The 26,962-nt window shown below is 39.0% G+C and overlaps 2 protein-coding genes across 2 annotated transcripts in view; one reads left to right on the top strand and one right to left on the bottom strand.

The window, feature by feature from the left end:
- On the top strand, positions 1-25,739 carry ST6GAL2 (ST6 beta-galactoside alpha-2,6-sialyltransferase 2). Its single transcript, XM_066545264.1, has 5 exons — positions 1-961; positions 4,869-4,966; positions 8,102-8,203; positions 9,308-9,482; positions 20,774-25,739. The coding sequence occupies exons 1-5, from the start codon at positions 16-18 to the stop codon at positions 21,040-21,042; spliced, it is 1,590 nt and encodes a 529-aa protein (XP_066401361.1). The 5' UTR covers positions 1-15; the 3' UTR covers positions 21,043-25,739.
- Positions 18,910-26,962, bottom strand: part of LOC136553611 (pinopsin-like) — a 74,205-nt gene continuing 66,152 nt past the window's right edge. Inside the window, exon 4 of the mRNA XM_066545263.1 lies at positions 18,910-19,125. Coding sequence (XP_066401360.1) covers positions 18,910-19,125 — 216 coding nt within the window. The remainder of the gene's footprint in view (positions 19,126-26,962) is intronic.

Here is a 26,962-nt window from a genome sequence, read left to right as displayed (position 1 = left end):
GGTAAAGGCATTGCCATGAAACCTAACTTGAAGCAATGGAAACAACTCATGCTTTTTGGTATCTTTGCATGGGGCCTGCTTTTCTTGGTGATATTCATCTATTTTACAGATAGCAACACTGCTGAACCAGTTCCAAGTTCCTTTTCTTACATTGAAGCTAAGAGACTTCTGCCCCTTCAGGGCAAACAGAGAGTCATCATGGGAGCCATTCATGACCCATCATTCTCTGAAACCATTGATGGCAATGAGGTGCTTCTTAATGAAGATCTCCTAGGTACTTTTAAATCGGGGACTGGAAATTCTAAGAAATGGACTGTATTGGAAGAGGCCTTTAGAAATGAAGATGAGTTTTTTCCACCCCAGTTAGGAAGAAAATCAAAAAGTGCTTTCTATCAAGTGAATGATGATTATTTATTTGCTGCTGGTCAGCCTCAGTCACTCAATCACCTTCAAGAGATAGAAAAATTCATTTCGGCTGACGTGATTAATCCAAAAGGAAATATTTTACAGAACAACTGGAGCCATCAGAGAAGAATGAGGAGAAGGAGCACAAAGCATAGGAGAGGCCAGATGCTTGATGAATCTGATGACTGGGATGGGCTGTATTCCACAATGTCGAAATCCTTTCTTTACAAGCTTTGGAAAGGGGATGTCTCTTCCAAGATGCTAAACCCTCGACTGCAGAAGGCGATGAAAGATTATTTGAGTACCAATAAGCACGGGGTGCGGTTCAAGGGGAAGCGAAACTCCAAGTTGACAGGAGACCAGCTATTCTGTGAGCTAAAAGAAAGAGTGAATGTGAAAACAATAGATGGCAAGGAGGCTCCCTTCTCCACTCTTGGATGGGAAAAGCACGTTCCCCAAATTCCACTGGTCAAATTATATACACATGGCTTTGGGAGCTGTGCAGTAGTTATGTCTGCTGGTGCAATACTGAACTCCTCTCTAGGGGATGAAATAGGTGGGTGAAATGCATCTATTTGTGTGTGTATATATACGTAGATGTGCGTGTTCATGTTTAAACTTCAAAAGGTTCATGTTTCTCAAGCACAGATTTGTAAAGTCTGGTTGTTCTCTCTCACTAGAGTTACATGAATGTAAACTAATGGACTTCAGTGAGGCTGTTCCCTTTCAGAACAATATAACTGAAAGGAAAATCAGGCCTGATGTCATAATCTAATTTAAAGAAAACAATGATGCTTTCTTATCATATTATAGCTTGTAGTAGGGAGCAGAACTGGTTACATCAGATCTGCCATGTTCAACATTTGTGTGCAACATGTGTTTATTTCTTCAGCAGATTAGAGCTATGTTCAGGTTTTATTCTGCAAAGCTGTGTTATACTGGTCTTTATTTTGCAGTAGCTCACAACTGCTGTTGTGTGGTTGGCCGAGACATTTGTCTCCATGTCAAGAAGCAGTAGAGTGTCCTCTTCATCTCTTGCTAGTTTAGAGTTCACAGACATAAAGAATTCAGACCCTTGGGTAGCTTCATGCACTGAGATCAAGTCCCCTGGCCTCTCTTCTGAGACTGAATTTAAATGAGTTCAAGTGTGTTCACCCATTGTTTTCCCATTGCCACACTGAGTCAGTGAGGTTACAGGTGTGCTGAGATGTCAGTGTCACTCAGAATCCCCCACCTCAGGTGGGAGTTTTGTAGTAGCTATTCAGAAAAGGATGGTGGGACCATAAAACTAATCCCGGTGACTTCTATTTTTTCTTTTCAAATATTGCTACTACCTGTGTTAGTGTCTCAGTAGTTCTTCATTTTAGTAGTACATGTGCAGTATGCTAAGAGTGTTGAAAGAAGAATGAAAGGTTTCAGAACTTGTTTCTGAAACAAGAAGAGTTATCTCCTTCAGCACTCCATAAAAAACCTTTTGATGTTCATTCATTAATCCTCCCATCTTCCAGGACTTCACATCCCAATACTTGCCTCATCAGTCTGGATCATCTCTTTGACACAGATAGGTTTTCTTTAAATCTCTGGTACATGTTGGAGCTTCTAGGATTATCAAACTCCTGCAATAGGCTTCCAGCACAGCAGAAGTGCCCAGCTAGCCTGCAGCTAAAATCACACCAGGGTAACCCCTAATTCCATAGGAAGCCTCACTGATGTAGAAATCTTTGGGGTGAAAAAGCTTAGCAGTTCCTACCTTCTCCAGCATGTTATCTTTGACTGAAACAAAATTTTCTGTTAGTGTTCCCCAGTAAAACCAGTTTACACCAGTACGGATTAGTGCTGTACTGTAGAATCCGTAGCACATTGTGACATATTTACATAATCACATATACAGCATGTTTCAAGTCATATTTGCAGACTCAGGTGCAGCCCAGGCATGGACTTGGGTGCTTGCCATGGTACCTGGGGCCTGCTTGCTCCTGAGTGTACCCATTTTCTTAGGAAGCTTCTGGGCACAGAAGCTTATGTCATTTCCTACAGAAGAACTTTGGATTTAAATGGGAAATTGTCATCTGACGCCACCTAAAGGGAGGGAGGAAGATTGGGTTTGAAAAAGCCCACATAGAATTTTCAGATCTCATACATGTTGGGCAAGGAGATGTTGGGGCACCAGCAATCACAGAAGTTTTTTTATAAGACTCTCTCAGGGCAGATACCAGTGACTGGGGAGAGGATTTGGCCCAGACTGGGGGGAAGGGGGCAAGTGACTGCTTACAGCAATGGTAGACAAGGGAGAGCAATTTTAAGCTAAAAGAGAGGAGGCTTAGACTAAATGTTAGGAAGAAATTCTTTACAGTGAGGGTGGTGAAACCCTGGAACAGATTGTCCACAGAAATTGTGGGTGCCCTGTCCCTGGAAATGTTCAAGGCCGGGTTGGATGGAGCTCTGAGCAACCTGGTCCAGTGGAAGTGTTCCTGCCTATGGCAGGGTGGTTGGAACTAGATGGTCTTAAAGGTCCCTCCCCACCCAAACCATTCTGTGATTCTATGGTTTATTCTCCCAAGAGAGAAAAAAAAAATGCCTATGAAAGAAGTGAAGGACATTTCCCTTCATAGGCCTTTAGCTCCCTCTTCTGTGTTCCTATTAGAAACACAAGCAAAAATGTTAATTTGTGTTCTGCCTTTTACCCTCCTCTCCCCCACCCCCTGACTGTTTTTAAATGACAGTAGGCATTGAAATACTGTGCAAGTATAGCAAACACTCCCATTGTGATCATGCTATTAATTGAGAGAATGAATTATTTTTGGCATCACAGGAAGTAACAGGGACCTGTGATCAAACCCCAAACTTTTTTTGATCTTTAAAATGCTTATCTACAAACACATACTAAGATTAAAATCAGTTTATTTAAAACCAGCTATTTTTGGCAAAGAAGTTTTTCATCTGTATATGAAGAATCAGCATGAGTGTTGTTGGAAATGCATCACGCTGTCTCTCAATTAAGCTGCAAATCATACAATTCCCATTTCATAATCCAGTTCTCAGTCAACAGATTGTCTAAAAATTGTCAATCACGGGTCCAAATTTATGTTCTTAAATTCATTACAACAAGCTTGTGTTTTCCTTTTCCTTCTCCAAGTATGTGAAGTACCTGCAGATTGTGTTCATTTCCTTTAGTTCCTGCACAATCAAGATGCTTGGTAGATGAAGTCTAAGTGTTGAGGGTAGGGCTGTCCCTGCATGGGACACAGAAAAAACTTCCACTCCTTAGGTTCTGAAGAATTGGGTTTGGTGGGCATCTGGCAAAATCCCTCTTTTCAGACATGACATATTAATGCTAACATGTATGTCTGAGATCAGACTGCTGGCTGTATGCCACCCCGTGTTTCCCTGTATGGAGTACAAGAAGTGCAGAGTAAAGGAGGGAAAAGATGAAAGATCCCAGTTTGATAGGAGCAAGCCAAGACTCCATTGAAGCATGTTGGTTATCTTTGGAGACTTTTGCCTCTTCCAGTTTTTGAGCTACAGAGAACACATTTTAAATGACTAGAGATGAGCAGCTACACAGACTACCTGTGGGTTAAGGCATTTCATATTCTCAGCTTCCATGGATATAAGGGATAAAAATGGACCAAATACCACCTACCAGCAGGGGCCATTGTTTCTAGACAGTGGATAAAATGTCTTGCTCTCCTTCACACCTTTTGGGCTTTGAGATCCCCTTAAAAGAAGCACTTGGAGGGTGATTATCTCTTATCCAATGGAGGCTTGCATGTGGTGTCTACCCTTGACCCCTACTTAACCTAGAGCTGCTTTCTCTTCTCCATGACTCCAAGGTCAACTGCTTGTGCAGTAACTTTGACAGTTCAGCTCTGTTAGATCTTTGCTACCAAGGGATCCTGAGGTTTCTTTGTGTGAGCAGATGTGTGGGCTGGCTTCCATACAGAGGCTCTTCAAGATTTGTACTGAGCTTGAGAGTAAGTACACAGTATGATTAATAGATTTGGGGTAGTCTGAGATTTTCAGGTATTATAAAATACTGTGAAGCACAATCTTGTAGTTAAGCATTGTTGTTCATTCAAATGTGCAATTAGATATCCTTGCAGTTTACATGCTTTTCCATGGAGTAATTCTCTGTAAATTTTGTGATAGAAGTAGTGAGCAATTGTGTGTACTGGGTGTGCTAATAGTCTTCCCATAGTAAGTCTATCCAATTAAGATAAGTATTTTAGTATTGCATGCTAAATTAATAGATGAATCTGAACTTTTTTCCCAGTGGGCTTTTATGTTAATAACATATGGCAGATGCAAGAGGATTTCTGTTTGTGCATAGCAGAACATTCATCATCCTTAGAATATCCAGATTAGGACAAATGTGTAAGCATTGTATTAGTTTAGATAACTGGTTTTATCTTACTGTTCTGTATACTAAGAAAAAAGAGTTACCCCCTCATTTGTGCTTCTAGATTCTCATGATGCTGTTTTAAGATTTAATTCTGCTCCAACACGTGGCTATGAAAAAGATGTTGGCAATAAAACAACCATGCGGATCATTAATTCTCAGGTAAGATCTTCCTTTTCAGAGTTCAAGTCAATGTCTCTTCTGTACAATAGGACAGGAAGTTAATAACCTCTGAAAAAGTGTTGGGTAATATGGGAAGCAGGTAGTGATTAAACAGTTGTGATGCAGAGAAGGTGAAAGCTTTCCCTTACAGGAATGTTAGCACTGCTGTCAGTGTAGAGTGGCTCGATAGCCTCGTTTCAGAGAACCAGTTTGTTAAGATTCTCGTGTGAACTAATCTGTAAAGGCTCTGCAGGATGCCAGAGAGCTGTCAGTACAGAAGACCTTGACCTCCTGGAGAAGCCATTGCCTCCAGAATTTTCATGGAGCTCAGGCTGTGGTGATTCCAAAGCTGTTTTCTCATATTTTCCAGTTCCCCAATTATTTCCTTGCTGGAAGGCAAAATAAATGGGAACTGAGTTGTGTAACACTAGGCAAGTCATCATGGTTTAAAAATTTGGAAAGAACTAGTAAAAACTTTAGTGTGTACTGGGTATTACACATCAGGTGAGTTTGTTCATCTGAATGGAAACAAGAGAAAATGGGATTTTCTGTGTAAGGGTGTAAATAAATAATTGTGACTTGAGCTACAGTGACACCTTATGGTTGAGATTAGTTTTTCAAGTTCAAAAATGCTATTGCCTGAGTTCCTGTCTTGGGCAAACCAAACCTCTTTGCTCTTCATGAAATGCAGATGAAAATCAGCAAGAGAATTTCTATGAAATTTTATGACACACTGAAATGAGTGTACTCAGTCAACACCAGGAGTATGGTTGGCCATGTAGTATGCTCTGCACATATTGATTCTTGTTAAAGGATAGCAAAATTTCCAGTTACTGTAATGTTTTTGAGTTCATTTTTTCTTTTGCTTTGAGTGGCTGCCCATGCTAAGTCTGTTCTTGGTGGGTGTGTTTTTTATGTGAAGAAGTTCATGTTCTTTGCCATCAAAAAGAGGACTGTTCACTGTTGTTCCCTTTACATTCATTTTGTAGGTATTTGTGAGGCTGCAGAACAGACTAGATCTTTGAAGTGATTTGGGTTAAATATGCCCCCTTTCTTTTGTTTGCAAGAAGAAAGAAGAAATATCTTATTCTGCCTTAAGTGCTGTAATCAGTGTATCAGGGAACATGGATTTTCGTGTATTTTATTTTACTTTTTTTGGCTTTGTTGGTTTTTTTCCTTTTCTTTGATGATTCTCCATTTTACTGTTAGCCAAAATGTCCTGACATTGACCACGCCTGAACTCCTGAACTGGGCAAGGATAAAGGTTTAGAAACTCTTTATAGTTTGCTAGATTCAGTAGGCTTCCTGTAGAAGAGAGAAATGTTCTCAGGGAGTGATCTGAGCTTTTTAGCTCCCCAGGACATTCAGAGAGATTGTGGTTAAATTAGCTACTCCCCATGCAGGGCAGACTGGAGTCTCCTGGCTGCCAGAGCTGCTACAGTACATTCCCACTGGGATGGCAGTGGAAGGTCCCATGGTCTTCTGCCCTGTGTAAGGCTTGCTCCCCATAAGACCTCTCAAGAAAACAGAGAGCAAAGTTCTGCCCAGGTGAGCTCACATGGCTTCCTCACAAGTGTTTGTATTCCCACCAGCTTTGTGCTTCTCCAAAGAGGTTAAAAACCATCCATGGTGGTCTGTCCACCTGGTGAGAAATTAGCCTTTCCCTCTCTGAGACTGAAATCTGCACAACTTCCACTTGATGGAAGTTGCTTTCCGTACCTGTGCTGTAGCTGGGTTACCTGTACAGGTTTACTGACCTTCCTCCCCTCCTCACTGTTGGAAACTCCTGCATTCACTTAATTAAAGGCTGCTGTGGCTCCTTCTTCCTTCATATTCTCCACTGCGAAAGCCCTAAGGACATGAAGGAAGCCTGTGCAGTGGCAGCAATAACAGTATTAATAGATACTGTTATTGCAGTAAAAACTCACAGGTATGAATGCAGAATCACTGAAAGTGAAATTTGTGTGGACAGCACCTCCAGAGGACTTTTGCTTACTGAAAGGCAAGTAAGATCTCCTTTGTGTGGCAAGTGTGGAACCAAGCTTTTAAAATCTTGGCCTTTTGGTCAATTTGTTCAATTTTGTTCAATACTCAAAAAAGGTGTTTACATTCTGAGGTGAAAATTGTTCTGAGACATTAAGTTGGGGATGCTGATAGCAGCATGACTAATTCTGTTCTTACTGTAGAGGGCTGATGGAAATCATTAAACTCAAAGTTTATGGTAGGAAGAATATTGCTATGGCAACAATATTATTTTTCTGAAGAAAAATATGCATAATTAAATATGGCTCATTGGATCCTAAAGGGAAATGAAAATTATTATGAATTTATTTGTCTGGAATGTTGATTATTTTAACAGCTGGAAGAAAATTCATGCTGTTTTGACCAATGCTGAACTGCCTGGCATTGGATGCACCAGGAATCAAAGAGTTCTATTTAGACATGGAGGGTTCTGGAAGGGGTGAGCCAGCAGGAGTGAAGAGTAGACTTCCACTGTGGTGGGATGTACTGGGAGATGCAGGAAGGAGTTATATGAGTGTAGTAGATTAGGGCAAAATAACAATTCCTTCAAAAATAGCCCTATAATATGTGTAAGCTGCCTGTTGTTGGAATTGTTTCTCTAGGTATTCCAATTTGTACAGTCATGGCCTAATTTGCATTTTTTTCATTGAAATGACACTGATTTTCTGTTAAAATGAGAAAACCTTGAAAAAGGTGGTTGGGGATGGGTGACACAGAAAGACATTACCCTTGGGGGCTGTAGCCCTTCAAAGAAAGCTGCTCTGTGTCCAAGGGTATCCCACAGGTGATCTGAAATACTGTCTCATTTTCAAGTTCCAGAGTACACGGTAATGTTGATACACAGTATCACAGCATCCCAAGTGGTACCATCACAACCCTCACAGATGGAGAGTAATTCAGCATACTGCTACTTCAGACTGTCATGAGTGCTGTTTATGGCTAAGCTTTTTTTGTATATTTTTTTAACAAAACAAGATGCATAAAATCAACCAGAACTGAAGCATAACAAACAGCAGCGTGGGTAGGACTGTTCACTTGAGAGAAGGATTTTGCCATTTTCCTGGATCCCACTTGCTTTTAATACTGTGGAATTCTTTGCATTTGTGTTTGCAGATTCTCACCAATCCCAACCATCACTTTGTCGACAGCTCCTTGTATAAAGATGTTATTTTAGTAGCCTGGGATCCTGCTCCCTACTCTGCAAATCTGAATGTGGTAAGATATCCATTTAGACCTTTCTTCCCAATTACTTGAAAGTACTGGAGAAAATTAATTTACTACTTTAGTGTCCTGGTTCTCCCTTTTCACCATGAGCCTCAGGTTCTTTCTGTATCTGAGTGGAGAATGCTATGTCTATAGGAATTGGTCAAAATTGGTTTATTGGTCAAAAACTTTTTAGTAGCCAGCAATTATACTGGAAGAGACCGTTCTGAGATGCTAGCATAGATGAATGGTGGCATTTGTTTGATAACACATTGCTATTTTCACATAACAGTGAGTTTTCTCTGTGTTTGCCAAGGAAGGAACATTGCTAGATTTCAGAAGTAGGTTTTATCAGGAAAGATGAAAAACTGCATCAATTTTTCCCCATCTTCCCCTCTGCCTTCCCAGACAAAATACAACATCCTAGTGAAAATCTCTCTGGGTGCCTTCCCCATTTCTCGGGCCTCCTCTCCCCACCAGCATTCCCTTTATGTCCACTGTCCCACAGCCATCTGTGCCCTGCCGTCCACTCCCTCACTGAGAGCAGCAGATGTCCATCTGCTTGTCACTGGGGGAGTCTCTACTTTGGCTGTTGCTGCAGCTCCAGCAGACAAGTTGATCTGATGGCTTTTGGCACAGGGAGCTCGGAGCTGAGCAGGCTGCAGAGTAGCAAGTAAACCTTCATCTGCTGAACTCCCTTAGCAACAGATGCCAGGGGCTGCCTGCTCCCACGCAGGCTGCCATCAGCCTGCGTCACGGCTGCTGCTGCCTCCGTCAGGGACAGGCACGCTTTAAGAGGAACATTCACCCCCAGGCCCAGATATCATGCCAAAGCTCTTTGAACCTCTTCTTTAATGTGGATCCGTGAGGGAAAAATGGTCTTGGCTCATCCCACAGCACTCAATTACTTATTGGGAGTTTCTGCATGAAGAGAAGAAACAGAATAGCCCAGAGTGAGGAATGCCTTTCTAGCAGAAGCATCCACCAGTGCAGGCTGCTTTGCTACCTTTGCTTCTGTTCTGCAGAACCCAAATGATGCCAGTTTATGGTATTGTACATGTAGTGTTCAAAACATGTTTCTTACTATTAAAAAACATGTGACTTTTTTCCTCCCAGTGGTATAAGAAGCCAGACTACAATCTGTTCACTCCCTACGTACAGCATCGCAGGAAGAATCCAACCCAGCCATTCTACATCCTCCATCCAAAGTTTATATGGCAGCTCTGGGACATCATTCAGGAGAACACTAAAGAGAAGATACAGCCCAACCCTCCTTCTTCAGGGTTTATTGGTAGGTGTACCAAAGATGGTCCCAGTAGACATGTTAGATTAAAAAAATAATTTCAAACGTATACATTGCATGAGGATCAAGTCCATAAATGTGTACTGTGTGCTCTATACAGAATCAGTGACTAAAAAAACCACACAGCATGAGAACTAGAAAATAGCTGAGTGAATTTGATGTTCTGCTTTCTTGCCCTTCACATCCATAGTATGTCTACCATATCTATAAAACATGCATATATCTATGAGAAATTTGTATTATTCCATATTAATATATATTTTGAGGACCTAGTCAATTCTGAAGTTCCTCATTGGGATCATAGAGCAGAGAATCCTCAGACAACAAATGAAAGCAGATGGCAGATCATGTAGACAGGATGAAATCAATGGCAGGCTGAGCTATATTCCCTACATAGGCCAAGGGCTTCTAGTGCTCAATCTGAGCACTTCTTCACTGGAAGCAATAGAATTTCACTGTATTTTTTTGGTCTTTCCTTAGTATTTCTGAGGGTACACTTTGGCACTCTGCCCACAGCAGGTCCTGAGCGTGGACAGGTCTAAAGGATGCAAGTAGGCAGCGTGGCAAGGCTGAGTCAGGGTCATCCTGGCTTATGCTTCTAGACTCAGAGGGCAGTAGAGCTTCAAATACCATCTTCTGCTTTGGAAACTCCATCCTTTCCTCACTGACATTGTGATATTGATCTAGGTATTTGCTGCAGTCAGAAAATGGTTTGGTTTTTTTCTTTGTATTTGAATCTGAAAGCAAAGACACCTGAGATTGCATCTGATATGGGAAAACCAGTTCTGAACATTTATCTTGGGTTCTGTATGCAGTAGTGGCTTCCTAGGTCACCTTTGGAGCACACCAAAGGCCTTAGAGAGGGTGCAGAAGCTCCCAGAGGGAGAATACAAAGGTTTCTGGGAGATGCTCATCTTTCCCTTGAGTGGATTGTGCATACTTGGAACATGAGTGGAAGGTAAAGGAGGCCTGGTGTGTTGTTGGAGGGAGCCTTGGCTGTTGGTTACTTACTTCTTGAAGTGAGGTTTTTTGGAACCTGCTTGTAAAAATTCACAGGGAGAAGACAGTTCATGTGAAATGATCTCACCAGCTGCATTTTGCAAAAGTGTTTCTTGTAGCAATGAAGCTGTTGATAAAAATAGGTTAACAGCTGCTGATTGTAAGAATATTGAAGAGGATCATTGTGCTGTCAATCTGTACTTCCACCATACATAAAAAACACTTTAAAAGCTTTCTTTGAAGAAATGGAAATAATTTCACTATGAGACTAGAGCAGCAATCTTCAATCCCAAATATAAATGTTAGTTACAAAAAATACCCTTCAAGCAGAGAAAGCTTTGAAAATATAAACTATTAAACAAGCAAAATTTTAACAACAAAAGCTGTACAGATAAATATACTCTGTGTGCAGATGTAAATTTGCCTTCTTCTCTAGTGGGAATTTTATTTATATTGTTCTTTTCCAAGGAACAGTGCTTTTTGGTAGGCTGTTACTAACTTTAAAGAACCAAGGTATTAAGAGGAACTTATTGGATGTCATATCCACCCCATTTCATAACCAGCTACTGTTCTGATAGATGTATTTTACATATTTTATTAGGGACAGTCTTCCTGTTTTGATAACCTTATCGCATTAATGTCCATGTATTGCACATGTAACATAATCTAAATACAGAGGTAGCACAGAAAGAGCAAATGCATATTGTCAGGGACAAAAAGGGTAAGATAAAGCATAAAAAAAATGCAATGCAGCTTGGCAGAAAGCTGAAAAGTCATGTTGGTCTTCAGTTCAGGTATCTTAATCACTCATGCAGCAAATAATCCTGTTGGAACTGAAGCTGGCAGACACAACTAGTGTACCTGTATGAAAGAGGAATGCTGAATATTGAGCTTCTACCTGATCTTACAAAATATACAAAATTATTTCCTATAGAATTAGTAGAAAGATTGAGTAAGTGATGGCCTTCATAAAATATGAGTGTCTTAATTTCAAGAAGAGAAAACAATTTATTAAATTACCACACTACTAAATGCCACTGTACTTAAAACAGCTATATGAAGGAAATAGATTGTTGTTAAATAGGGGGTATGAATTTTTACAGATATATACATTCCTGAATGTGAGCAATTTCTAGCAAGGACTATGATGATTTTAATCATATAGAAAAGATTACAAAAATGGTTCTGAGTCAAGTGAAGCACTTTTGTTCCAAGCTTTTTAGCTTCCACTAGGCCCAATTTACAAAATTGGACAAATGTATGAATTAAAACATGGAAACATCAGAATATTTCTTTTCACAAATGTCAAGAATGTTTTAGCATGGTCTTACACTGTTTCTTCAGTAATTACAATTGTAATTATTCCTGCTGCTTAGCACTATTTATAAGAAACTGAATCTTGCCAAAGGGAGGATGTTGGTGGAATGTGTCCTCAAGGTGTTCTTCTGCAGCAATGAGTCAGCATCCTTCCACAGTGACTTATGTCAGGGGAATCTTTTAACATCGTTAATAACGGTATTGCAGTACTTAAATCACAATATTATTAAATCTCTCAGAAAGGGAGCCAGTGGGGAAGAGGCAGTCTCTCACGTGCTTTGATTTTAGAGGAATGAGAGAGAGACAGAAGAGGTAGAACTTCTCCCCTGTTTTTTTCACTCCGTGGGAGTTAGGGAAAATAATGGTTTTTGCACTTCCTTTGGGTATGGGCTGCCCTGCATCTGCATAAATTCTGCCTGGACCCCCTGCCTCCCTCAAACCCTGCTAGGTCAGCTCTGCACCAGCTCAGTGTTGCTGAGGAGAGGCAGCAGCATTTGATAGCTGGTGGCTGGGTGAGGGAAGCACAGGGTATGTCCCAGCTGTGGAGGGGAAATAAGAGGATGGGAAGAGCAGGATTGGTTGGGGAGATGGTTTGTGGGTAAAGGTCCAACAGGGTAAACCAACCTTTTGATTTTAATCTGGGAGTCTCTTTTGGTTTGTTTCCTGAGACACGAGCATGGACTTTAGCTGGCTTACAACTTTGCCTTATGTCACATGTCATAGCTTGGCTAATGCCACTCCTCACAATAAACCATTTCTTTGTCTTCCTAGTCTAATCCTTATAAGAGCTTTGAGAAGTCATTCCTTCATATTTTTGCATTGCTTTTGCAGCTGCTGCCTTCACGCTTCTAAACAAATTTCTGCACAGTATTCTCATAATCTTGCATTAGCATTAGGCAATTGCCATGGTGGCTTTTCACAGTTAAAGTTGTTGGTTCACATTTGGCTGAAAATAAGTTTGCTAAATGAGTATTGATATGTTTACATCTCATCTTGGACTTGGATCTATGCCATTTTTCTCAGAAGATAGATAAGCTTCCAACCATCAAACCTCAAACTCGGATTCCACTGGCAAATCCTAAATTAACACTGTTACTAGGGAAGGATTTGCCCTACCTTTTGGCAAGAGAAGTAAGTCACCTCTCACTTCCTGTAAATAAGTCTTTCATTGTGAAATGGGAACTCAGTCTTCCTCCCTTCTTTCTGTACATATCAAAGCTCAGTTTTTAATTGAATCTGATAGTATATAAAGTGTCAGTCTCTACTGTTACCATTCTGCTGTAAGAACTGACTGTTCCTGTACCCTCTTTGGTAGCCAATGTAAACAGCTTTTTCTGACCTTAAATTTTTTGTCATCTGAAGACCAGGAGTAAAACTGCAGTTTCCAAAGAGCAGCATTCTGTGCTCATTGGATGGGACGGTACATTAGCATTTGGAAATTCTGAGAGCTTTTTAATAATGTCGAGATCATAAAAAGGCTTTTCTGTGCAGATTTTGCTCCTGTTGACTGTTTACTTAGTGGATTTTCTATAAATTCCTACTTACCATAGTCCATCAGTACACTTTCATGATTTACCTCTTCAGAGGTGACTTTAATTGAAATTCACATTTATGTACTGTTAGAGAGCAGTGACTTTTATCTTTTTAAAGCTAGCTGAAAGCTGTAACTGCAGTATTTTGGTTTGTTTTCAATCAAAACATGACCTGTGTAGATTCCTACATTTTAGGTTGTCTCTGTAGGTGGTAGTTTTGATATGTGCTAGAAATTTTAGCATAACATACAGTCCACTGAACACAAAATAACTAAGCCCAGATTACTTTATTGTTGGGAGAAGGGAAATGTTGTTTGAGGCTTTACAGTTGACATTCCAGTTTTAACAGTTGTGCATCAGTAATAGTCGATAACATTATTTTAATCTTCATTTGCATGCAAGACAATAGTACAAGCAAGGCTATCATTGCACTGCAACATTAGCAGGTTGTTGTATGTCTAAGAACTTAAATTTAAAACAGCTCTGGAGAGCATGTTGCATAGCAGTATACAGCTGATCTCCAGCTCTGCCTAGGAAAAAAATGCACTTTCATGGACTGAAAGAAACAAATGGACATATTAAGAGTTGCCTTTGTTGCTGTAATTCAGTTGTTTTAACAGCAGTTGGTGCAGGAACAGAATAGTGCTCACTCTTGCCAGCTCAGTGTTCAAGTATTAGCCCACAAATAATTAATACCTCCAATACACAAGCCTCAATTTATTCTTACTCTAATAAAAAGCACACTGAAATTTGACTATCTTCCACTTCTCAAAATGGAGACATAAAAGAGCAAACTCTCATCTCAAATCACATTTAAAAATTTATTATTCTAGTGTATCACCCAAAATTAAACAATACATTTAGAATTACATTATATTACTGGTCAGTATTTTCCAGTCTATGCTCATATTACAGAATGTATTATTGTGATTAATGTAGAGCTTTTTGCATTCACCAAGTTATAAACATGTAATTTTCAAGGTCTACTATGTAATGCTAGTATCTATACATCAAAGATGACAAGTACTGCACAAATTATTAAGCTTAGGCACAGGGCCATTTGGTGACAATGCTTTGATAAATAATTTGTTTTTCTTGTGCTTTATATTTTTCACATAGTTCATGAACTAAACAGAGGTGAGAGAACCCTTTTAAAGAAACAAAGTGTTTTAAAAAGCCAGAGCTATTTTTACTGCATTACCAAAGAATAACTGAGGCACATTTGGCCCAGTTTCAAGGAGTTTCCTGTGGTATCTGCAATCCAGTCAAGAGACACTATAGTAGTAGACTATCATATAGAAGATTATACCTTCTAAATGCTTTATGCTTATTTGTAATGCTTTCAAATACACCAACTTACTAGTATATACAGCCAAATTATTTTCTGTAACTGAATTTACAATGTGTGTGAAATGATACATTATGGGAATGAATCAGATTATGTATATTTAAATGTTTTCAACATCTCTTTCATTATGTTATACTGATTCTGTGTTCATGATGAATGTTTGAGTTACACTTGTAATTCTAGATGCTTTCATACAGCATCTGTTGATTGAGATATATTAAACTATATTTAATTTATTTGTAAACTAGAAAACATTCTTTTTTAAATTAGAGTGCTAACCACAATGCTTAATTGTACCATACAATATTCACGTTGGAAAATCAAAACCTTTGGAATTATTCAAATTGCCAAGAACAAATAAAAAAAAAACATTTTCTCCTTATGATTAGAATCCATAGAACATGTTCATTTGTAAAAACCACCCATGCAAGGAATTTAATCTTCATATAATTCTGGTTTAAATATCCTCAGTGCAGATTGTAAAAGCTATGTTTATTTGTGCCATTTGGACTGAGTTTAAACTATACCAAACACTTCCTAACACTAAGGGTATCTTCCAAATAGGAAAAAATAAAATTACTACACTACAGTTGATCTTAACCAAAATGCCAAGAAGGAGATAACACACTTTTTTAAGAATTTTGAAATACTAATATATAATATTTCAAAATCCGTAATACCATTTTAGCATCTACAGTTGCACTGTTGTAGCAAAGTTGCATTTGACTGTTTCTCTGACAACCACATAATTTCTTTGGAATAATAAATTTTATAGTATTTCTAAAAGAGTATTATTCTATGCTCACAATTCTTTTTTTTCCTTTCTTTTTTTAAAATGTTCAGTTGGGTGTTCATGAACATTGCCATTCAATTATAAAACATTCACAAAGCACACCTTTGAATGTTCTACCACAAAACAGAATTATTTTGCATTTTTCCATTTTTACAATTGTAATCCAAATGGGACTTTGAAAAATCAAGCAAGGGTATTAGAATTAGATTAGAGTGGCCTATGCAGAATTATCTTCAGTTGTGATTTTGAATGTCTGGTAGCACCAGTTATGTTTGTCAAAACTAAAATCAGGCTGGATACCCTGACCTTTTCATTAATGTGAAACATGGATTGGATATTTAAGATCTAAAAAGCTTTTTTATATTTAGATGCTATAGACAGCCTATAGGCTTTCCCTTTCAGGTTTTGCGTTTTCTCAAGTTGTGCATGTCTACTAGCCTTCCCTAAATACTTTTTAATTCTCTGTTTTTACTCCTATTCCCATACCTTAGTATTTATGAGTGGTGGGAAAAAAAACACCCCACATCTCCCATCAGCTTAATCCTTGCACATAAATTTGCTGTATCTGTATGGTCCATGTCTGGGTCAGTCAGAGAGAAGGATTTATGCTTCCTGACTTCAGCTGGTTCCAGTGCAGGTCTGGATTTGTGTTAGTCACCCTCAGAATTATTAGAGCAAAAATAGGTACCTCTTAAATATTACTGTGATATTGAGGACAATATAATTGTCCTCAACATGTGAAATTTTCATCCCATACTGGGAGTGCAGCTATCCATACTGCTGCTCAGGCTTCTCCTACAGCCAACAGAAAAAAACCAGGAGCTTCTGGGGAATGGCTTGTATGATCCATTAGACATGCACTGCTTCTTAAAAGTGCCCACTTTCTTGTGCTGACAGCAAGGGAGCCTGTGATACTGCACCAGGGGCACATTTGATCATGCCTTGTTTTGATTTCTTCTCATTGTGCTTCTGGAAAAGAAGCACAAAAGATTATATTATTTTTCATTATGCTCTAATTACACAGGAGAGTAGAGGAGAAGGTTCTTGATAGCCAAGTACCAGACTCTTATTTTTGGTTTCAAGCCAGTGGAGAGAAACAACACTAAAAGGACAGTTCTCTATAAGTGAACTATTCAACACCTCCTAAAGGAGATATCTGAAATAAGTCAGATGAGTTTTGCCCTGTCTCCTGCATTGTCTGTAAAGAATGCTTTAAATCAGCAAGGTCAGAGATGGGCATGCACAACTCAGTAAGATTAATTCTGTCCAGACTCTGTATTGTGTTGGGACAATGACTGTCCATCCTGTTTATTAATAGCTCCTTAGGTCATATGTAAGATAGTCTGTGCTGTTTTATATATATAATAATTGTGCATTGACCTGAAAATTGTTTTATGACTGTTAGCAAAGACAAATATTGAAGTGTATCATATGGCAATTCTTCACCTTACAGGCTATCAAACAATGAGGTTTTCATTCATACTGAGAGTCCTGGAGGAGTGTTGAGATATGGAACAAAGTCGATGCAGATGATGTTGAATTGGGCAGTGATGTGAAAAGTACACAGACAAAAGAAATAAGTGTAAAGACATACTCAGAGGACAGTGCAGGGACAGGACATAAACAAGGCACACTTTGGCACTACAGGTGTGGGAGAAAATGCCAAGAAATTCAGCCACAAAAGAGAAACTTAGAAAGCAGTAATACTGACAGAAATGTGTAAAGATAACAATTGGGAAGCAACTTTGGACTTCTCAGAATAGAGAGGCAAGCAAAATGAATTAATGAAACCAAGATTAAGTCTGAAAGCAGTTAGGCGCATTCCTCTTCTTTAGCTTTGAGACTGCAACCAAAACATTAAAGTTCAAACACAATGTAAAAAATATTTTGGGGGTCGTGTAACTGGCACAAAGCAATTGGTGATTTAAAAAATGTATATCCCTGAAGCTAAATGGAGGAGAGAAGGGAAGGTAGATGAAAATATAGACAGCTTGGCACACTTATATCTGCTGGATAAAGATGCCAGTAGCCCCCTGCAATGTTAAAACTAAGCAAAAGGAGGAATGGAGTTAAAGAGTGGTATGAAAAAGTATGGGATGGAATGTGAGATCTGTAGTCCAGGGAGCTTTGTTGGCAGTGCTGTTTTAGGGACTTAGGAAAAACAACCTAGACACATGGCATTAGAAAAAACATAGAATAAAACCTGAATATATCTTAGTATATGGGCTGATGTAAATGTCCTAGTGGTCTATATTGCTGCTATTCTTTTAAAGACGTTAATTAACATTTTTTGTAAACTGAGTTTGCAGTAATGGCTCTACAACACTAGGGCTGTCCCCTGTGGAGGGGTTTCGCATACTCCAAGGCATGAGGCAGAAATGAAACCATTTCTTCTCTTATTTTACAGACAACTGTATTTGTACAAAAAAGATGGCTTCCTTTCCAAAGAGAACCTTTTTTTTTTGAATTCTTCCTTCTCCATCCCCTTGTTTTCTTGTTTTTTGTTTTTGTTTTTTTTTTTTTTGAATGCAGTGCAGAACAGCAGGAGCAGATAATTTCAAGGGAGAATCTGGGGGCTCTGCCATCTAAGTAGAGGGCCCTACCTCCTCAGGTTCATGTGTTATCCTGCATCTCACCCACAGATGGTTTGGATGGAAGTCCTGGTTGTACCACACTGTTGGTCCCATGGGCTGGAGGTCTGTAGTGTTAGAGATGCTAAAGGTAGAACAGCCTGGCACTGACCATTGTTTTTGCCCAGACTAGGGTTTGAACATTTGACATGTACACAAGGCCTGGTGGAAGTGCCAGGAGTGCTCCTGATTCCACCAGGACAGATAAGCCTCTAGCACAGGGACAGTTCTGTGTGTGCTAATCTCTACTAGTTGTTCTAGCTCATCTTTCAGACTTCAACACAAGAATGTGCTATAACTTAGTGGTTACCACTCAAAAATAGTCTGCCAAGTCAATGTCTTTCCTCCTGCAAAACATCACTGTCCAGCATGAGCAAAAATGTAAGTAGAACCTATGAACAACCTAGACTGAGATCCCAATACATGGTCTGGATGGAACCAGGCAGGAAAAATAAGGAGCTAAATTAAATAGCCCAGCGTGCCTTTTTGGTTGATTCTGGAGCACACTGAACCACTGATGACTAGAAGGTAAAACTCTACCACTTCTTAGTCCTCCATTAACTAATTTACAGGAAAGTCAATGATACTGCTTAAAATTTTGTCGTGGTTGAACCATATCTGGAGCTAAGTGGCTAATTTTCTGTTATTAAGGAGTCACAATTTTTGTTCTTGACAGTTTTTCAATCACACAAATGGCAACTTCCTTTATTACTTGTAGAGCTAGCTTGGTAATGTGGGAATGAAATAATAAAACACACTTTGGTTAAGGCTGTATTTCCCATCAGAGCCAGTTTTTCTAAGATGTTGGTGGTATAGCTTTTGAAGTTGTCTCTGGGCACAGGAGAGAAGTCATTTTACTGTCTGTTTCTGGATGTGGTTCATTATTGCACATGTTTCCACCATCCGCCCGCTGATCCAGCTGGATAACGGTTACCTTGGAATGGTAGGTGGGCTCTCCATCAGTGGAGGAAGGAGGTTGGCAGTGGAAAAGCTGGCGAAAGCATTTGTAAAACTAAAACAACAAAAAACCAAACAATTCTAGATATAGCTGCTTGGCAGGTCACAGTTCAGAGCATCTCTATAACATCTCTATAACATCTTCAATGCAAGGAAACTTGGTTTATTAAGATTGTACTTTTTTTCAAATAGGGATTAAATATTTTTTCACCATGAATATGTGTTTCTTGCTGCTTAAGACTAAAGTACACTCAAATTTGAGAACTTCACTTTAGCTTAGCTTTTCTAACACTGTAGATTCTGTAGAGTGTAAAGCTGTAGAACAATTGTAAAATATTTTCAGAACCTTTAATTTATGCTAAAATATTTAATCACAGAAGTAATTGGTTTTCAGTTACTTCACACATCAGGCAGGAAAAGTCATTTTGATAATCTAATGATACACAGCGGGGAGAACATAGGGTTCTTTTTATTAGGAAGCATGGAAATCTCTCCATTCCCAAACTGTAAAGTGAACTTCAGAAAATGGCTTTGCTTAATTAAGAAACAAAATTAATTTTTTATGTTTATTCATTTCACTTCTGAGATCTACCCAAAACACCTTTGATGATGCCAAATCCGTTGTGCAGGAAAAAGCCCCAAACAACAGTTACATTAATTCTCATCTGTAAGTGCCAAGTGAGCAGAGTTACACACCTACCTCCCCTGAGAGCTGACAATCCTATTCCACAGATAGGGATACCAGTAATGCTACAAGTGCCTCAATACATTTTCTACACAAATTTATTTTCTAAATGAAAAAAAAATAATGGCATCCAAAACTTACTTCATGTCACTTTTGCATGGCTTTATGAAACAGAAAAATCTTCCAGGAGCTGTGATTGATGTGAAAGTATTGTAGTTACGCAATGTAGTTGATCATTATCTGGTACTAGTCCATCTGAAAATGTGCAGCTGCAACAGCAATGTTTCTCTTGTTTCAAGGGTATAAAGACCACAATTGAATGGTGCTGATGATAGTGTGCCATTGGCATGTGGCAGGAAAAATGGGTTGGCATTTTGTGGATTTCTCCTTGCTGAGCAAGGAAGTGGTGAGGGGCTTTTCCTTATGACAGCACTGCTTTAAGTAGGAATTCATCTCTGGTGTCTCTCCATGAGACTTGTCTGAAGCTGTAGGCTTCTGTGCCACCACTTCACGGGTGATGTTTCTTTATATGCCCTTCTGCATGTGTTGCTGCTTAGAGAGAAGCAAGTGGATGGGAAAAGTGGAATTGGTTCAATTTCAGACTAAGAAAGACCAACATTGCAATAAGGTGGAGATCTTTCAAGGATTCTTGTGAGGAATGTTTTGTGGACAGTCTATACAGTAAATCAGGGGAGGTGGGAAAGAGCAGTCTTCTCACTCAGGAGGCTGATGGTGATATTCAAGTTCTTTACAGGCTTTTTCACTCTTTCTTTATGACTGTTACCCTACCCTGTTGACTCTACAGGGATCACAATCTTTATATATCAGGGACAAGTGAAAGCTACTCAAATAAAAGGAACGATTGCTTCACTTAATGATTTTACAGAATACTTAAGATGTGTGACAGCAAAGAAAAGAAGGAAAGAAGGAATGAAAAAATAGATTGGATGACTGCAGGGAAATTTCTGCAAGAAAAGTGAAAGCTGGTGTTCACTTTTGTTTTCACTTCTTGTTGCAGGTATCCTCATCATGATGTCCATGTGTAATGAAGTGCACGTGTACGAGTACATCCCTTCAGTGCGACAGACCGACCTGTGCCACTACCATGAACTCTACTACGATGCAGCTTGCACCTTAGGGGCCTACCATCCACTGCTCTATGAGAAGCTCCTGGTGCAGAGGATGAACAAAGGTTTGCAGGATGATCTGTATCGGAAGGGGAAAGTCATTTTGCCAGGGTTCAAAGCTGTCAAGTGCCCCAAACGAAATCATTTCCCACACTTGTAGAAGTAAGTCTTTCAGAAACAATGTGCAATAAAGGTACTACTGTCGTACTATAAACAAGAAGAGAATACTTGAAAAAATGTATCTTAGACCAATCTAGTCTTGAGTCTATAAATTGTAATTAAGTAGCAGGCATAAGAAATACTTCTTTTCTGAGCCTGAGTATTTATTACTGCTTTGCAAATAGTTACAGAAAAAAAGCAAAAGCTTAGTTCATGAAGGTGCAAAGGACATACTTAGGCAGAAATATAATGTATCATTGTTGGTGTGACTGTCAGAATTTGTCGGTGGTCTCATGTCACATATGCTAGACTGTAAGTTTTTTTTAATGAATTTATTTAACTGTCAAACCTGGCATTGTGAAACAGCCTCCGTTGTTCATGTATGTACAGAGTGGCCAGTTGAATAATGCAGCATTTCCTGTGACTCCATGGGATTTTCACACTGTCCCAGAATGAAGTAATTGCTACTCCAAGCTGTGCAGTCGTTCACTAGAGCAGACTTTAATGCCTGTTCCTACACAGGCTCAATTCCAGGCCTCCAACTGAACAGGGGTTTAGGGTTGCCCTGAAGTGTTTGCAGTCAGAGATGGCTGTACACATCTAAACCAGTTAAACTACTGGATGTGGTTTTGGATGCCACTCTCCCATGCTCACACTGACTGAAGAGGGAAGAGAGAAACCATTTCTTTAGAGAAAAAAGAATATATTTGTAACCCAATTAGGAAGAAAAACTCTCCCAAAAGGACTATCAGGAAGGTGTGAGATGGAAATGGTGACTTCCACCAGTCTGCACAGATACAAAAGATCCAAAGAAAGCCAAGGGAGGCTGTGCAGCATTCACCCATTACACTGAAAAGCAAGCATAGAGGGGCACACCACTTGTCAACAAAGATAGCATTCAGGAATACAGACAGTATTTTTAGGTGTTTCATTTGTATCTGAATCAAAGTCACTTGTTCACAAGTTCTTGCTGTTCAGAAAGGAGAAGTTTTCTGACAAAAGAAGATGATATCAGCATTTTTTACTTAATGCTTGAAAGACTATAACCCAGAAAAGCTGTAATGCCTGCAAAAAAACCTGACAACAGATTGCATATGGAGATGGTTTGATATTTTCATTCATAACACACAAGGACAATATTCTTTAAGACAATTCTAAAAGTTGATGGTCTGCAGTGGATTTCTCTTTTTTGGTTTGGTTTGGTTTTTTTCCCACCTGACTGTACATTTTCTTTTAGAGTAAGTTCAGCAGGAATATGTGTACACAAAAGCACAGGTATATCCTACTCATGTCCTTCCAGTAAAAAAAGCAGACAGTTGAAAGGGGCATTGAAAAGAATAGCTGACTGGTTGTGGTGGAAAGTGTTTTTTGTGTTTTGATTTAAGCAAAAAGCCTTTTGCCAGAAAGGCAAAGAAAAGTAAACAACATTAATGACTATTTCACCTTCAACTGTAATGTAAGGATAATCATAAAATCTTTTTTCTCTTGCTCAGCTCTTTGGGAAGCAGTATTGAAAGGATCTTTTGGAAGGATTATTTTCCTTCCTCAAAATGAAGAATAAATGTCTTACATAGGACTTAGTCTTCTTTTTGGGCTTTATGATGATCTTAAGATTCTTCTTGTTGACAGAAATCATGTAGATGATCTAATAACTGTACTTCTGTGTTGTATGGAAAGTTATGTCCATAAGGCATTTTGGTACATATCAAAATTAATTTTACTCATACTGGGCTTGGACTCTGGATGTATTACATACCAATTTCTTTTTAATGTTATGTGTGATGGCAACTTTTATTCTTGAAGTTAATAACATTCTTATTTAAATGCATGGATGATAGATAGCCTACACAAAACTAATCTATTTTTCCATATGTTTCATACCCTGTTTGCAAGCATAAGCAGTCTGAACAGTGCAATTAAATATGTCTCTCTCTGCTGTACCCTGGGTTAGCTATGACATAACTGTAAAGGAAGAGAATTCAGCTTTCTAAGACTAGTGAAGATGCTACTTTTCAATATGCAGGACCTTCTAGAGTTCCAAAAAGAAAAAAAAAATCACTTTGACTGGCCTGCAACCACTAACTTTTAATTTCGATTTTCACAAAGAAGAAAATACTAACTGCATTGCTCAACCACTCACAGCAGGATTATGTAGTATTATTTATTCTCTCAATAATTTTTCAGAATAATCAACATAACTGTTGCTTACACAGAACAAGGCAAATTCCAATGTTTCATGTAACAAGTGCTAAGCATACCTACTCAGTACATCATTTATATACCAATGCAGAACCAGGTCCGAGATGTTATATAATGAACTGTATGTTTTTTAATTTACTGGACTGCATACTCAAGCCCTTGCAGCCAAAATTTCTTCTTTGCCATATCCTTCTTTGTATGGCAGTCAGTCCTCCTTCCATAAGTGCAAATGCAGTTGTTGTAGCACCATCACCTCAGAAGATGCTGCAGAGCTGTGCTGCAAACGTTTGCTCACAGAGGAGGAAGACTAACCTGTGATGCCACCTTTAAAAAATGAGCCTAGAATGGCTTTCTAACACTGGTATCCACTGTGTTGTTTTACTGGTCTGCCTGCTCAAACACAATGTGGTTGTTTAAAGAGCATTTTCTCTCCTACCTTGTCTTGTCCTCCTTCAGATTGTGGCACAAGTGCGAGTGTGTTTGATCTGCTAATTGAGGGCTCCCCTCCACTTGCTGCAAGGGGGGAAGGGGCAGAAATAAAGGGGAAACATAGAGGACCTGCAAAGGTGCTCCTCTCACCTCTTCTTACTCTCTGTGGCATTGGCATTCTGGCTTTCATAAGAGCCCTCAGAGTGTTTTTGAATTCATGGGCATTTCCCTGTCCCTTGTGAGGGCTGAGAAATGTTCGCAAAGAACTGCATTCAGTAAATTTAAAACAGTCAATGTGTAACAACACTGAACCACAGCTCTTCTAAAAATAATGGGTGAGAGTGCTGGGTTTAGATGCATGTTAAATGCAGCAATGTGAAAGGAAGTGTATTTTTTCACCAAGATCATGGGACATTTGGGGAAAAGATACAGGCATGGCTTCATAGCTCTCCCCTGTGGCTGTCCCACACTAAGAGAGTGGGACAGCACCTAGACAAAAGAGGTTTGCACAAACCTGGTGCATCTCAAGGTGCATCATCAGCCAAGCAATTGCCTCTGCTGTTGGGTCCCTTTGCACTTGTAGGCTTTAAATTTCTGGAATTTTACTGACAAGTAGGAACAAGTTGCCTTCCTTCAAACACTATCGAGCCTCATTTCTGTGCCCTGGTGCTGTGGACAACAGTTAAAGTTAACTGGAACAAACCAGAAACACAGAAGCAGTTTAAGGAAATGCACTGAGTTTATGCTGAATTTAATTATGCTCTTCTTTCCCCACTGTGAATTCTATAACTTTTCTGACTTGCGGTGCTCTATTATTTTATGCATTCAGTTTTGGATGGTTAAATCAAGGTATTCTTTTGTTTAATCAAGAAAAAATTATGAAATATTTTGCCTTATTTTGAGCCAAAATCTTTTTACTAGAAAAAAAAAATCATTATTTTGTTCTATTCCTCTACAGTTTTAAAGGTTACCTCAGCATAAACTCATAGCTCAGTCCATCCTTGGATGAAACTACTACATCTTTTTTTACCTTGTTGTGCAATTTTATGCTGTAGAAACTCTGGTAAATTCAGTGAAATCACCATGATGTACCTTTGGAGAGAGAGAGGGGTGATATAAACACTCTAATATATTCTGTACAAATTTAATTTAAGCATTTCTTGTCTTTGGTAAAGACATTTTCTTTCGTGAAGTCATCCGAATTCTGAACTTGTTGCTGTAAATCTCTTGCCAAAGTCAGAAAAACCAAAAGAGTTGTTTTTTTTTAAATGAAGACAAGTGTCTACACTCACTGGTTGCACAGACTGAGCACGGTCATTTTAGAGACTGATTGAATGGAACAGGAGTTCAAAACACATGTGGAGCAATCCCTAGTGGGGTTTTTAATTTCTTTTTTCTTCAGAAGTTTTTAAGGATGGAAAATGCCATTTGGACAGTGACACAGATGTACTATGAAAGGAGTATTAAATGCATTGACTGCAACAATGAATGGTTACTATTTTCCCCTTCATCCTTTCTAAAGTTGATGCATATATAAATGAAATCCTGCTTTGAAGTAGGCAATTCAGAAGCCTGCTGTTAAAATGATTTGAATCTTTCCCAGCATCTGTCCTCTCACACACAAGGAGGATACCTGAATTAACTGTTTGAAATTAAAGTAGCCCATGTCAGGGGTACGTGAATCACTTAATGAATTTTGACAGTGCAGATGTCTTCTCTCTGGCTTAGCAATCAGATTCAGAATTTTGTTCTTGAAATAAGAGTTGTGTGTAAAAGCCTTACTTTTTTCCATATCATCTCATCACTCTTAAAATATGTAGTCATTGAACTATTCAAATATAGACTGTGTACTTTTTTAATAGCTTTGAGAATTATTTTGTATGAGGATTTTTTTAAATGAATGTGTACTCTAATAACAAACCTTAAGATTTTACAGGAGTCACATTTTTAAGCAGTGTTTGTATACATTTTAACACTTTTTATATTTTCTATTATGATTTTGTATATTTTTATGTATACACAGTGTACAGATTTTTTCCTGTAAATAAAACATTTGTTTTCATTTGTTTAGGAGTGCTGGTCTTTTCATATTGCCTTAAATGAATGACACTGAAATACAGGTGGAACAAAACAGGGAAGGTGCCTGTCAGTTCTGCCCACAATTTCAATGAGATCTCAAATGGAAATGGACAGCTAATCTGACAAGGAGGTATCACAGTAAACTACAGAAAAGAGGCAAATATTGTAAAGCCAGTTTTATTCTAAAGTGAACATGTGTAGCCGAGCAGATGTGGTAGGATTCCCTGGGACAATGTATTCACCATACTGCTCAGTCAATTTCTGAGCAGTAAATTTGTGGTGATTGTCAAGCAAGGAGGTCATGGATTGTCAGGTATGGAGATTGTGCTCTGATGACTTGGTGATGTACTTGAAATGCTCATAGACTTCAGCTAAATGGCTGTGCTACCCATTCAGGGAATCCAGTGTTGTGTTTAAGGGAGAAGAACATTGTTATGTTTAAGGGAGAAGCTTTTTAATAAATCATTAATTAAAATGAAAAACAGTTTACCAAAGGGAAAATGTAACTTTCCCTTCAGTCTATGATAAGTACTGTATAATTCAACCACAACAAGCCTGCTCACATCCATTAAATGTGGGGCATACTGCTGCTTTTTGGTAGTGCTTGAACTACACAGGGGCCTGAATTGGGCCAGTAGAGGTGCTAATCAGTGTTTTCATCCCAGGGACTCATCTTGAGCCCATGCCAACAAGACAGCTGGTTACACATTAGTGGAATGATAACAGCTGGATTGCCATCATGTACTCTCCTGGCAGACAGTAATCACACAGCTCATCCTGTGGATTGCAGCAGCTCCTGACAGGCAGTGTTGAGGGGCTAGTTACTGCCATGATAGGCAAGTAACACCCCTCAGAAAACTCACATCAGTGAGACACTCTAGAGGATAAACTGAATGCTGGGACCTATGCATGAAGCAGCTGAAGTAACTGATACCTTTTAAATCCAGCAACTTTCCTTATTTTATTTAAAAAACTAGCAAGAAAATATGATCACCGTATTCACTGTCTATTAAATGCTCAGTCACCTTCACTGTCTGTGACATCAGAGAGGACATTCTTGTCTCACTGCATTCAAACTGTACCTCAGTAGGAGGTGTAAATCCATGAACTACATTGTGTGGGGTACAGAGGACATCTTGCTTACACACCATTCTTCAGCAGGGACAGCTAGAGGAGGTGTGACATTACCTTTCTGATAGTATCTTAGGGTGCCT

This window comes from Molothrus aeneus, chromosome 2, assembly GCF_037042795.1.
Source record: "Molothrus aeneus isolate 106 chromosome 2, BPBGC_Maene_1.0, whole genome shotgun sequence".
Taxonomy (NCBI): domain Eukaryota; kingdom Metazoa; phylum Chordata; class Aves; order Passeriformes; family Icteridae; genus Molothrus; species Molothrus aeneus.
This window is presented reverse-complemented; position numbering and strand designations above follow the sequence as displayed.